At 41.8% G+C, this 12,429-nt stretch overlaps 1 protein-coding gene across 1 annotated transcript in view; it reads right to left on the bottom strand.

Annotated features, from left to right (window-relative positions):
• Window positions 1-982: 982 nt before the first annotated feature.
• CCL28 (C-C motif chemokine ligand 28) overlaps window positions 983-12,429 on the bottom strand; it is a 30,746-nt gene continuing 19,299 nt past the window's right edge. Inside the window, exons 2-3 of the mRNA NM_001005257.1 lie at window positions 7,392-7,518; window positions 983-1,172 (exon numbers count right to left, since the gene is read on the bottom strand). Of these exons, the coding sequence (NP_001005257.1) occupies window positions 983-1,172; window positions 7,392-7,518 (317 nt within the window). The remainder of the gene's footprint in view (window positions 1,173-7,391; window positions 7,519-12,429) is intronic.

Genomic DNA, 12,429 nt, shown 5'->3' with positions numbered 1-12,429 from the left:
GGGACTTATCCCAAACATCAGGCTGTTCACAAAAATAACCCACATTATCAACTTCAGAAAACAAATCTTAAGACTATTACACTAATTATTTTTCTAGAGGATGCATTTGACATGCCAACTCTCATTCACAAAAATACACTGTGGACAAAGGCTGTGTTGTTTTGTTTTGTTTTGTTTTGTTTTGTGTTGAACAGCCTCACACAGCACTCTTATGTGGGGTATAACACACATACCCTAACTCAAAGCTGTTCTCAGGTGCTACTGAACTAATGTGATTGCCTTTGCAGTTAAGGAAGCAACTACTGAGCTAATGTATGAATGGAAAGAACTGTACTCCCTGCATAACAAGAGATTATTTTGGAAATGATATATATATATATATATATGTATGTATCACATAAAATATATGAGACACAACTGTTCATTTTTAGGTATAAGCCTGATAATGTGATTATATATCAAAGGTCTTTATTCTTGGGGATGTCAAGTTATAACACTAAGAAATAGAATGAGAAGTGAAGTATTGTTACATTTGCAATTTATTGTCAGTTTAGCAAAAAAATTATGTATTTATATATAAAATGTTTTATTCACACGCACCTCCCACAAAGAGAGAAGAGAGAAAACAAATGTGGCAAGATATTAACAATTATTAATCTAGGTGAAAGGTATACAAGTGTTCATTGTACCAATCTTTCAACTTCTCTGTCGGTTTGCAACCCTTCATACTAAAATGTTGGAGAAATGGTATCTGTATGCTGCTCTTAAAATATGATATGAAGATAAGTGTTGTCTTCGCATTTCATTTTCAGATGAGCATATTATTGGCTACATTTGCATCCTGTATAACCGTTCCTTTAGAACATCTATTTTGTTTTGCCCTGTTGACTCCCAATAAGGAGCATTCACAGGATAACTTTATAAGGAACCATGGCCAAGTTTAACTTGAGGAACTGTCTGTGTAGATTCCTTTGTAAGCATGTTAATAAGGACTTTTATGGCTGTGGATTTCTGGTTTCTCCTGATGTGCCCCTTTACTTTTCCTCTTGCCAGCCTGTTTCTTGTGGCAAATGTTGCCTTTGGTGTTTTTCTTGGCCGCTTGTTCTTTCATCCACTGCTTAATAACATGACTGTGCGGGCTGACACAGAGTCTTCTGCGCCTGACGTGAAGGCTGTGGGGGAGGGAAGATGGACAAATCAGTGCCAGAAAATCCAAGGAAAAACTCCGTGACTCAGGCAGTTGCCACGTTTAGTTTCAAGACCGCCTCCTACAGCCGTGGACCACCAACTGGAGTCTTCGCTCCCCCACAGCTCCTGGGATGGCAGCTTGGGTGGGGGGGATGAGGGAAAGGAGGAGGAGGAGGAAGCAAAGAGTGAGGGAAAGGAGAGAAGCCAAGTGAATACAACAGTCCTTCCTGACCAGGAGCTTCATCCACAAAAGCAGTTCACGCCTCATGGCCCACCTGGAAGGTCTCCTCTAAAGTTTTTCTAGATTCCCTCAGCTAAATGCCCTGCTTTCCCTTGCAGTCTGCCAGCATTCCCTCTCTTTTGGTTCGTAGCTTATGCTGTCTTTTGTATGAATTTTCATTCAAAATTTCTCCTTGTCCTGTGATGCTATGCCCCTTGAGGGAGGGATAGTCTGGAATTGTCCTGAAAAGGCCTGGCTTGCTGTAGGAATTCAGTAATGAGTTACAGATATGAAGTGAAGATTGTTCAAAATAGAAACAGTCTGGGGGCACCTGGGTGGCTCAGGTGGTGGAGCACCTGCCTTCGGCTTGAGTGGTGGTCCGAGGTCCTGGGATCCAGCCCCGCACTGGACTTTCTCCCTCTCTCTTTGCCCCCTGCCCCCCTCCTCGTACTTTCTATCTCAAATAAAGAAAGATAAAATCTTGGGGCACCTGGGTAAAATCTTAAAAAAAAAAAAGAAAGAAAATCTTAAAAAAAAAAAAAAAGAAAAAGAAAGTCTGGCTTTTTAAAAAATGAAACAACTAAAATATTCTAGGTGTTTGATAACATTGCAACATACTACAGGTTCATACCCCATCTCCAATGTTTCCATGTTTTAAATTTTGACCTCGGGGTAGGAGAACCATAAAGCAGCATTCACGATTTCTAGTAACTGAAAGAGCTTTTTTACCAAAAATATTGTGACTTTTAATTTGCACTCAGGTGCCATCTAGCTCTTCTTAAATCTCAGGGATCCTGCAGGCTCCGCGTAGACAACAGTTCTGTGTGTGGGGAAAATGAGCCCCCTGGCCCCCTTCCGGAGGGACAGAGAGCAGGTTGCTGGTTTCTCCAGGTGAGCCAAGAGGAATAGCAGCCAGCGTGGGGACTCCTGCAATGAGAGCAAAAGCTGGCAAAGGCCTGTGTCGTAAGCATCATAAAGCCAGCATGTGGAATATTAATTTGAAAGCAGTGAGGCTTCGTGATAGGAGGACAATCCGTTCTCAGCCTGTATTACACCCAGAGGTCTTCTAAAGGAAAGCTCCCTGTCACTGTGGCCAGTTGGTTTGCTTTGGCCAGTACAGGAGAGAACCTGCTGTAGGACTCAGAAGGGGAAGAAACAGAAAAGAGTTGAAGCTCCTCTCCTTCCCAAAGGACTCAAACTCTCTCCTTTCCCTGTGGTGTCAGCAGGCATCCAAGCAGACACCAGTGGCAAAGACTCCACTGACATCCAGGTAGGCCCACAAGGCTCACAGGAGGGAACTAGCCCTCAACTCTCGTTCTGTGAGGAGTGAGTGGGGAGCTTCAGGGAGGGCACTGGTGCAGGAGCTGAAGGTGAGCCCCCAGTGGGGCAGGGCGGACAGAGGACCCGGGAGGTGCACAGCCCTAGGGATGCAGTCTAGTGGGGCCTTGACTTCTCAATGTAATACAAGGGGAAAATATCAGCTACCAGAACACAGCCTCCAAATCCAAGATGCTGTGATGTTTTAAAATCTTTTTTTTTAAGATTTTTATTTATTTATTCATGAGAGACACATAGAGAGAAGCAGAGACACAGGCAGAGGGAGAAGCAGGCTCCATGCAAGGAGCCCGGCGTGGGACTTGATCCCGAGTCTCCAGGATCACACCCTGGGCTGAAGGCAGCGCTAAACCCCTAAGCCACCCAGGCCGCCTGATGTTTTAAAATCTTAAAGTTTAAAGACTACTTAAGCCTGCACTGGCAACCCCTGTGCATTCTCTCATCATAATAAAAGGAGATGAGGTGGGTGCCTGGGTGGCTCAATCAGTTAAGCGTCTGCCTTGGGATCAGGTCATGATTGCAGGGTCCTGGGATCGAGTCCTGCATCTGTGTCAGGCTCCCTGCTCAACAGGGAACCTGCTTCTCCTCTCCCTCTCCCCTGCTCCTGCACTCTCTCTCTCCCAAATAAATAAATAAATAAAGTCTTAAAAAGAGAGAGAGATGAGATGAGATAATGTTAGACAAGGGGTAGCCTATTCCACACTCTCTCTTCCCCCCCTCCCCCCTCCTCCCTCCTATTCTGCAGGGCCCTGACTCAGCCCGTTGTGTATTTCTTGGTGGAGAGTTCAGGCTCTAAGAACCATAAGGTTGATCCTGATTCTTTTGCCCAAAAGAAAGAAGCTAGAGAGGGTCTGACAGACCTACAGGGGTGGCCCTGCCACCTGTAACTCTTCCCTTTACCTGATTTCATTGCCGCTTCCCCTAAGCACAACAGTCCCACAACAATCACTTTTGAAAAAATGCTTAAGCTTCCCAGATAACTTTATTTAATAACTCCAAGTTTTCTTCCCAACAGATATCTGTGTGCTTCCAAAACCTCAGCCCTCTGCCCAAGATAAACAACTTTGTACTGTGTTTATGCCAAGAAACAGCCAGAAGCTCTTTAATGAAGCTGCTGTGGATGGGTTTTAACAAGCAAACCCTCCTCTCGGAGGAAAGTTACAATGATCATCTACAGGGCGTGAAACAACAGACCTGTTCTAGGCAGGAAAGGAAAAGGAAAGAAATCTAGTGAGTTCACTAGAAACTCACTTATATTTGTTACTTGTGATTCATAACACATGCTTTGGGGAGATATATTGCCAACACTTGCAGTGTTTTCTGCATTTAAAATATTTGTCTCGGGCAGCCCGGGTGGCTCAGTGGTTTAGCGCCGCTTTCGGCCCAGGATGTGATCCTGGAGACCCGGGATCAAGTCCCACGTCAGGCTCCCTGCATGGAGCCTGCTTCTCCCTTGGCCTGTGTCTCTGCCTTTCTCTGTGTGTGTCTCTCATGAATAAATAAAATTTAAAAAGTAAAATAAAATATGTCTCAAACTTACGTACTCAAAGTTAAGGAACCACATTTTACAGGAGTAAAGACATGATCTGTACTAAAACAATTTGAAAATGAGAGAACCTTTATCTATTTATGTTGAATGTTAGAAAAAAACAACAAAGAACGTCTGCAATTTATGATAAAAAAACATACTACCTGGTCAGGGATCCCTGGGTGGCTCAGTGGTTTGGCACCTGCCTTCAGCCCAGGGTGTGATCCTGGAGTCCCGGGATCGAGTCCCATGTCGGGCTCCCTGTGTGGAGCCTGCTTCTCCCTCTGCCTGTGTCCCTGCCTCTCTCTCTCTCTCTCTCTCTCTCTCTGTGTCTCTCATGAATAAATGAATAAAATCTTTAAAAAAAAAAATACTACCTGGTCAAATTTCACCTTACTTGAGATGAGGTCATAACTAGTCTATTTTTCAGCTGTCTTATAGCACAGCAGGCCAATTTACAAACCTGTACTTCTCTTTATTTTTTTTATTTTTTTAAAATTTTTATTTATTTATGATAGTCACAGAGAGAGAGAGAGAGAGAGAGAGAGAGAGAGGCAGAGACACAGGCGGAGGGAGAAGCAGGCTCCATGCACCAGGAGCCCGATGTGGGATTCAATCCCGGGTCTCCAGGATCGCGCCCTGGGCCAAAGGCAGGCGCTAAAGCGCTGCACCACCCAGGGATCCCTGTACTTCTCTTGAATTAAAATCAAATGCTTTTTAAAATGAAAAGTCATGTTTTTTAAATCATATTTTCCCTTATCAAATGAGAACTTACATCACTTCTGTTTTTATATCTTTTTAGATCTCTCATACTTTCTTATCTCCAAATTTTTTTTCCTGAAAATCCTGTTACCAATGGCATCTCCTACTAATTCCCATGAACTACTCTTACTCTTATATACAGAAAGAAATTTCTTCTGCTTCTTTCCCCATGCCTTCCAGGGAGTCCCATGGGATTCCTTACGGAGGCTTCCATATTCTGAGGTGACGTATGTCAATGAGGCAGAAGTGACGGTTGAGAATTTGGTATTTCTGAGAGTAGCCAGAAAGGCAAGTGGGTAGATCTGACTCAAATACTGAAATGTTTTCAATTTTCCAGAGTACTATCTATCCATGAACTGCCTACGGATTTTTCACTCTCCAACTATTACCAGCACAATTTATTCAGATTAAATAAAAGTCTGTTAGAATCTTGGCCATGTACTAAAGGAGTTTTTGAAAGAAGTTGGGAACTTGGAACACCCCTCATTAGGTACCTCACTAGAAAGTTTTCCCTGGATTGCTTTAGGAAACACTGGTTCCCAGTGACTAAACCATGGAAGGGAATGGATCTAGTGTGGTGCCAGGATCTGAGGAGAAGCTGAGAGTCCTCAATCCTTACCCTCCTGCCACATAGACACTCATGCTCATTAGAAGTTCGAGCCAGAATTATCTTTCTCTGCACATCTAACCTCAAGTGTGATTATTTTTTAAAAGAGAGAGAGAGCACGGGCAGGGGATCAGGGAGCAGAGAGGGAGGGAGAGAGAATCTCAAGCAGGCTCCACCCTGATGTGGGGCTTGATCTCATGACTCTGAGATTATGACCTGAGTCAAAATCTAGAGTCAGACGCTTAACCAACTGAGCCATCCAGGTACTTCCCTCCTCAGTGTGATTTTTAAACTATATCATATCTAAGATCCTTTTGGAGCTTACAAAATCTATGAACCTTTGCTCCAAAAAATGCTCATACATTCAGACCCACAAATTTCAGGAAAAACAGCCCCCTGACCTGAAGGAAATCTGTCAATGGTTGTCTTACAAACTCTTCCTCTGAACTTGTAAGAATCTTGTCTTGGAGCAGTGTGGTTCAGAGTTGGGTAATAGATCAATCCCTTTGAAAGAGGAAAAAGTGTATCTTAAATCTCAGAGAATGGTCTGCAGGACCCAGCTGAATAGAGTTGCCTGGAGAGTCTAGGAGGGCAGTCTATTTTGTTGCTGCTGCATCCCCAACACAAGCTGAGGATAGAATGGCACTTGGTACATAAACATTAATCAATAACTATTTGTTGAATTCATTGAATAAATAAAGAGGCTTCTCAGTGACTCAGGAACTCAGGCATAAGCAATGGGCTTATCTGCAGCCCAGAGAAGGGGATACCAAATGGCTCATTAGCATCCCCTGGGACCATAAGTGGTGTTAAAACCAGTCCACCAGGGAGATGCCTAATACAGTGTCCTTATGACTTGAATGTGCCAGACACATGAAGTTTGGGAAGAATACTTTATGGTTGGTCCCATCATCACTTTTGAGAGAACTCTGAAGTATATACAGTATATGGTGTTCTGAACAAAGAGACCTTGTTCACATCCCATCTCTGCCATTCTCTAGCTACATGTCACCAGGTTAACTCTGTATGCCTCAGGCACAGCTTTACCTTGTGTGACATGGAGATAATTTATGCCTTCCTCACAGCATTGTTGTCAGAATCCAGATTTGCTAAATACCAATGCATTTCAGAAGTTAGTTTCCATGGGGACATGAAGAACATAGAAATCTGAAGATTTTAATAAGTGAGCCAGAGGTAAGCGTGGAAGGGTTCACCACGAGCCAACAGCCCAGAATCAAGAGCAAAGATGGGCATTTGTGCTTGATTGCATGTGACAGGTACAGACATCTCTATACTTCTGTTTGAACCTTGTATACAGTCCTGATGAATTCAGAGAGTAAAAAATGACAGCAACCCATAAACTTGCCTGGAAAAAGCTATAGTTAAAGCCACAAAACAGAACAGAGACACCTGTTTTTATTTTTGTTTTGTTTTTCACTCAGAATGCCCCTACTTTTGCTTAGGAAAGTCATACACATTGTCCAATAGACTGAAGGTATTTATCCTGAATCACAGCACTGCTGTGCAGGGTGGCAGAGGCTAGCGTGGGGCTCTGCACATGCCAGTCCTGAGAGACTGTGTGCTTACTCCAAGGAGCCTGGGGCCAGAAAGGTGGAATATTTGCTCTCCCCTCCCTTGTTTGACTGATTATTTGTATGCTGCATATGAGGCAAAGACTTCCCAATCTATTGCTCACAGGCCAAGAAATGATCACTGGACGAGTTGAGACCTCCCTGCTGAAGAGCACTCACATGACAGCAGCCAAGTCACAATCCCCATCAGCTCTCTGGATGCGACATATATTCACTCTCTCCAGAAGCCTTCTGGAGATATGATGTGAAACCTCAGTGCAACAGCTAGAGGCAATGGGAAGTATAGCTAAAAGAAGAAAAGAAATAAAATGTTACATCTTACAATTCATAGAACAATGGCCTAGAAACTAAAAATAGAAATAATCCAGGGCACCTGGGTGGCTCAGTCGGTTAAGCACCTGCCTTCCACTCAGGTTATGGTCTCAGAGTCCTGGGATTGAGCCCCACATGGGGATCCCTGTTCAGTGGGAGTCTACTTCTCCCTCTTCCTCTACCCCCTATGTCGCTTATGTTCTCTCTCTTTCTCAAATAAATTAATAAAATCTTTTTTAAAAAACCCAATAATCCAATTAAAAAATGAGCCGAAAACATGAACAGACATTTCTCCAGAGAAGACATCCAGATGGCCAACAGACATATGAAAAGATGCTCATCATCACCCATAATCAGGGAAATGCAAATCAAAACTACAATGAGATATCACCTCACGCCTGTCAGAATGGCTAAAATCAAAAACACAAGAAACAACAAGGGTTGGTGAGAACGTGGAGAAAAAGGACCCCTTCTGCACTGTTGGTGCAAATGCAAACTGGTGCAGCCACTGTGGAGAACAGTATGGAGGTTCCTCCATAAACAGAACTACCTTATAATCCAGTAATCACATTAGTGGGTATTTATCCCCAAAATACAAAAACACTAATTCAAAGGGATACATCATGCACCCCTATGTTTATAACAGCATTATTTATAATAGCCAAATTATTGAAGCATCCTAAGTGTCCATCATATCTATCTATCTATCTATCTATCTATCTAATATATATATTCCACTATATATATAGATATATAGATCTATCTCATATATATATGTATATATATATATAGTGGAATATTACTCAGTCATCAAAAAGAAAGAAATCTTGCCACTTGCAACATGGATAGAGCCAGAGAGTATGATGCTAGGTGAAATAAGTCAGAGAAAAAAAATACCATATGATTTCACTCATATGTGGAATTTAAGAAACAAAACAAATAAGCAAAGATAGAGAAGAAAGAAAAAAAGAAAGAAAGAAAAGAAAGAAAGAAAGAAAGAAAGAAAAGAAAGAAAGAAAGAAAAGAAAGAAAGAAAGAAAGAAAGAAAGAAAGAAAGAAAGAAAGAAAGAAAGAAAGAAAGAGAGAGAGAAAAGCGAGAAAGGGAGAGAAACAAACCGATAGATTCTTTTTTTTTTTTTAAGCTGATAGATTCTTGACTCTAAAGAACAAATTGATGGTTACCAGGTGGGGGGGGATGGGTGAAACAGATGATGGGGATGAAGGAGGGCACTTGTCCTAATGAGCACAGAGTGATATATGGAACTGCTGAGTCACTATACTGTACACCTGAAACTAATGTAACATTGTATGTTAACTATGCTAGAATTTTAAAACAAAAACAAACAAATAATGCCCTGGCTTTCTTCTTTTTTTTATTTTATTTAAATTCAATTAATTAACATATAGTTTATTATTAGTTTCAGAAGCAGAGTTCAGTGATTCATCATTTAAACAACCAGTGCTCATTACATTATGTCTGGCTCTCAGATTCCAGAGAAACAGAATGCCAATCTACTGAAGCAAGGGGCAAACACTTGCAGAGGGTTTGTGAATGCAGACCTGGGACAGGACATGTCTCTCCCTTCCAGAACCTTACACTGTATTGGGGGAAGATAAAACATTAAGGCAAAAACACAACACCACTGAAGAGATGAAAAACAGCTCCAGACAACGATGCTAGTGGATTGAAGATTGACTTGATTAGAGATGAAAGTAGTGAGATTGACAGAGTGTCACACATAGTTTAGAAGAGGACCACATGGGCCCCTGGAGCAGGGAAGGATTTGGATGAATCTTTGAGGATTTTGAGGGGTGTAAAAAATTGAAGACAACTTGTTGAGACTAAAGGAAGTGGATGGATAAGAATTCTAAGACAGTAGGGTGCCCGGCTGACTCAGTCCTGGGATCGAGCCCCACATCAGGCTCTCTGCTCAGTGGGGAGTCTGCTTCTCCCTCTCCCTCTGCTGCTCACTCCCAGCTCCTCATGCTCTCTCTCTCTCTCTCTCTCTCTCTCAAATAAATAAATAAAATCTTTTTTAAAAATTCTGAGACAGGAAAGCCCAAGATGCATTGAGGGTATGGAGAAAAATCGACCACTTTGTCTGAACTGAGTAGTTAGGAAGGTGAGTGGTGGGAAATATGGTTCAAAAGATAGGCTAAGGTCAACACCACTGAGGCCCTAAATGTAAATCTAAGGTTTAGCTTTTATGAAGCAGGGACCATTAAAGATTTGGGAAAGGAGAAGCGTTTTAGGAAAATCCATCTTGCAATGATAAGCAAAATGCATTAAGCTGGGGAGTGCCTGGAGAAGTAGGTCAAGCTAGGAGAAACTTAGGTTCCCCAGATGTAAGGAAGGCAATACAAATATGAAAGGAAATCCAACCCCCTACTAAAACATGTATCTGCAGACTCCTCTGTGCCTCATGCCCACAATATTCTCTTATGCTTCCCATTCCACCAAGTGGGTAGCAAATTTTAAAAATATTTTTTAGAAATTACAGTCAATAGTGGGTGTAGGTGGCAGCCTCATAATAACAAAAGTTAGCCACTGAATGAGGTGCTCAAAGAAATGTTTAGATCAAAAAAAAAAAAAAGAAAGAAAGAAAGAAATGTTTAGATCCCTCTATCATGTCAGTTCTAAGCAATAGAGGCACCTGCTCTTAGGACAGGGGAAGATCTCTATCCATGCTTTGTCCACATGGACACATCAGCTCACTCACAACTATGGAGTAGTGGAGAAACTGAATATGAAACTAAGAATATTTATGTCACTCAAAAAAAAAAAAAGGATGTTAATGTGTCTCACTCTTGGAGGATCAAAACTTTCCAATATTATTCATTTATTCACTCATACATTCAATTGTTTAACAACATTTATTGAGCATTTAAAATGTTCTAGGGCAGCCCGGGTGGCTCCGCGGTTTGGCACCGCCTTCAGCCCAGGGTGTGATCCTGGAGACGCAGGATCGAGTCCCACGTCAGGTTCCCTGCATAGAGCCTGCTTCTCCCTCTCCTTGTGTCTCTGCCTCTCCCTCTCTGTGTGTCTCTCATAAATAAATAAATAAAATCTTAAAAAAAAAATGTTCTAGGCACAATGCAGGGGGGATACACAAGTCCATAGAACAGTATGTCCCTGTCCTCAAGAGGCTACAGTAGAGGAGGCACATCTGGAACTCAATGCTGAGGCTATAACCCTTGTGACCTCCTACATTGTGCTTCTGGAATTCCATCCTTCCAAAAGGCTCCCACAAGTCATAACGACAGGTGCACAGCTGGTCACAACAGCAGAACATTCCAGCTCACCTAAATGTCTACCAATAGTTAAGTAACAGTACATCCAAATGGAATAAAGGATGAAGTATATCTGTATATGTACCCTAAGACAGATGAATGTCCATAACTGATCATTAAGTGAGAAAAGCAAGTTTCAGTACAAGGATGATCCCATTTTTATAAAAAGAATGTGACACATATACAGAGGGAAAATTATAGAAATAAATATGCCCAAATTTATAAGTAAAGACTACTTCTAGAGAGGGGGCAAATTTTCAACAAGCATCGATATTTCTATTTTTTTAAACCTCACCTGATTGAGAGAGGGAGTGGAACACTCCCGTAGAAGGAACTGTCTCCAGAATATGGGGAGAAGAGTATGCTTTTCTTGGTTGTACATCTCACAGAGTCCAAGTCCTAGACCAGTATACTCCTGTCAACAATGATGAAAGAACCTCTGTGCTGACTTCCAGTCATCTCCAGAGCCTTGGGAAAATGCCTTGCCCCTAGTTTCAGAACCTCATGAAGGATCTGTATAAAACTAGCTGGCGCTCTTTCTCTCCAGAAAGAGTGACTTTTACCTTCTTCTCCTGTCCCACCTGTCCTGAATAGTCCAATGCTGCCATATTTAGAATAGAATCTCAGCTTGAGATACAGATCAGTAACAACTTACCATCAGCCCAATACATATATTTTTAATTCTTGGAAAATTATATTATACATACAATTCCCATATGTGTATGTATAATATTTACATAAATCCATTTGCAAAAATGAGTGTCTTCAATAACCTTTATTTTTAAAAAATTTTAAAGATTAATTTATTTGAGAGAGTGCGTGTGTGCGCGCACACACACACACACAGACACGTCTAAGCAGGAGAGGCAGAGGGAAAAAGAGCAAAGCAGATTCCACACTGAGCACGGAGCCTGACTTGGGGCTTGATCCCAGGACCCTGAAATCATGACCTGAACTGAAACCAAGTGTCTGATACTCAACCAACTGAGCCACTCAGACAGCTCTCAATAACTTTTAAACCACTAATTTGAATTACTGTAGTTGAAATATATCCACATAAGTGATATAGAGTGTTAATGGTTGTGCTCAGCCTCACTTCTGTTTTAATTTAGCTGTCATGCAAGTCTGCAGCAGCCCAAACAAGGAAAGTGTTTACCTTTCCCAGTGGAAGCTACGTCATGCCATAAGAATCTACCTCTTTCCTCTCAACCTAGACCCAGTAAGGGGGTTTTCATTTTGTTATGCATATAAGGAGTGTGCAGAGAGGAATACCCAAGCACCAACCAATCAGATTCACTGGAATAAGAAAAGCAAACATTTACTGAGTGTCCACTCTGTGCCAAGTCCTGAACTCTGCATTGGAAATGTTGAGATAAATAAGGCACAGTTTCTGCCATTGTGATATTTAATAGTCCAGTGGGAGGCAGAGAGGTAAATAATCACAATACAGCAAAACAAATGTTAACAGATTGATGTTCAAAGCAGACTGGGGTTACAAGTGAAAAAAGCAGATTCAAAAGGCCACATATTGTATGGTTCCATTTATATGAAATGTCTGGGACAGGCAAATCTATATATAGAGAGAGTAGATTAG

Source organism: Canis lupus, chromosome 4 (assembly GCF_011100685.1).
Source record: "Canis lupus familiaris isolate Mischka breed German Shepherd chromosome 4, alternate assembly UU_Cfam_GSD_1.0, whole genome shotgun sequence".
NCBI lineage: Eukaryota > Metazoa > Chordata > Mammalia > Carnivora > Canidae > Canis > Canis lupus.
The sequence above is the reverse complement of the archived record's forward strand: the minus strand, read 5'-3'. Positions and strand labels throughout refer to the sequence as shown.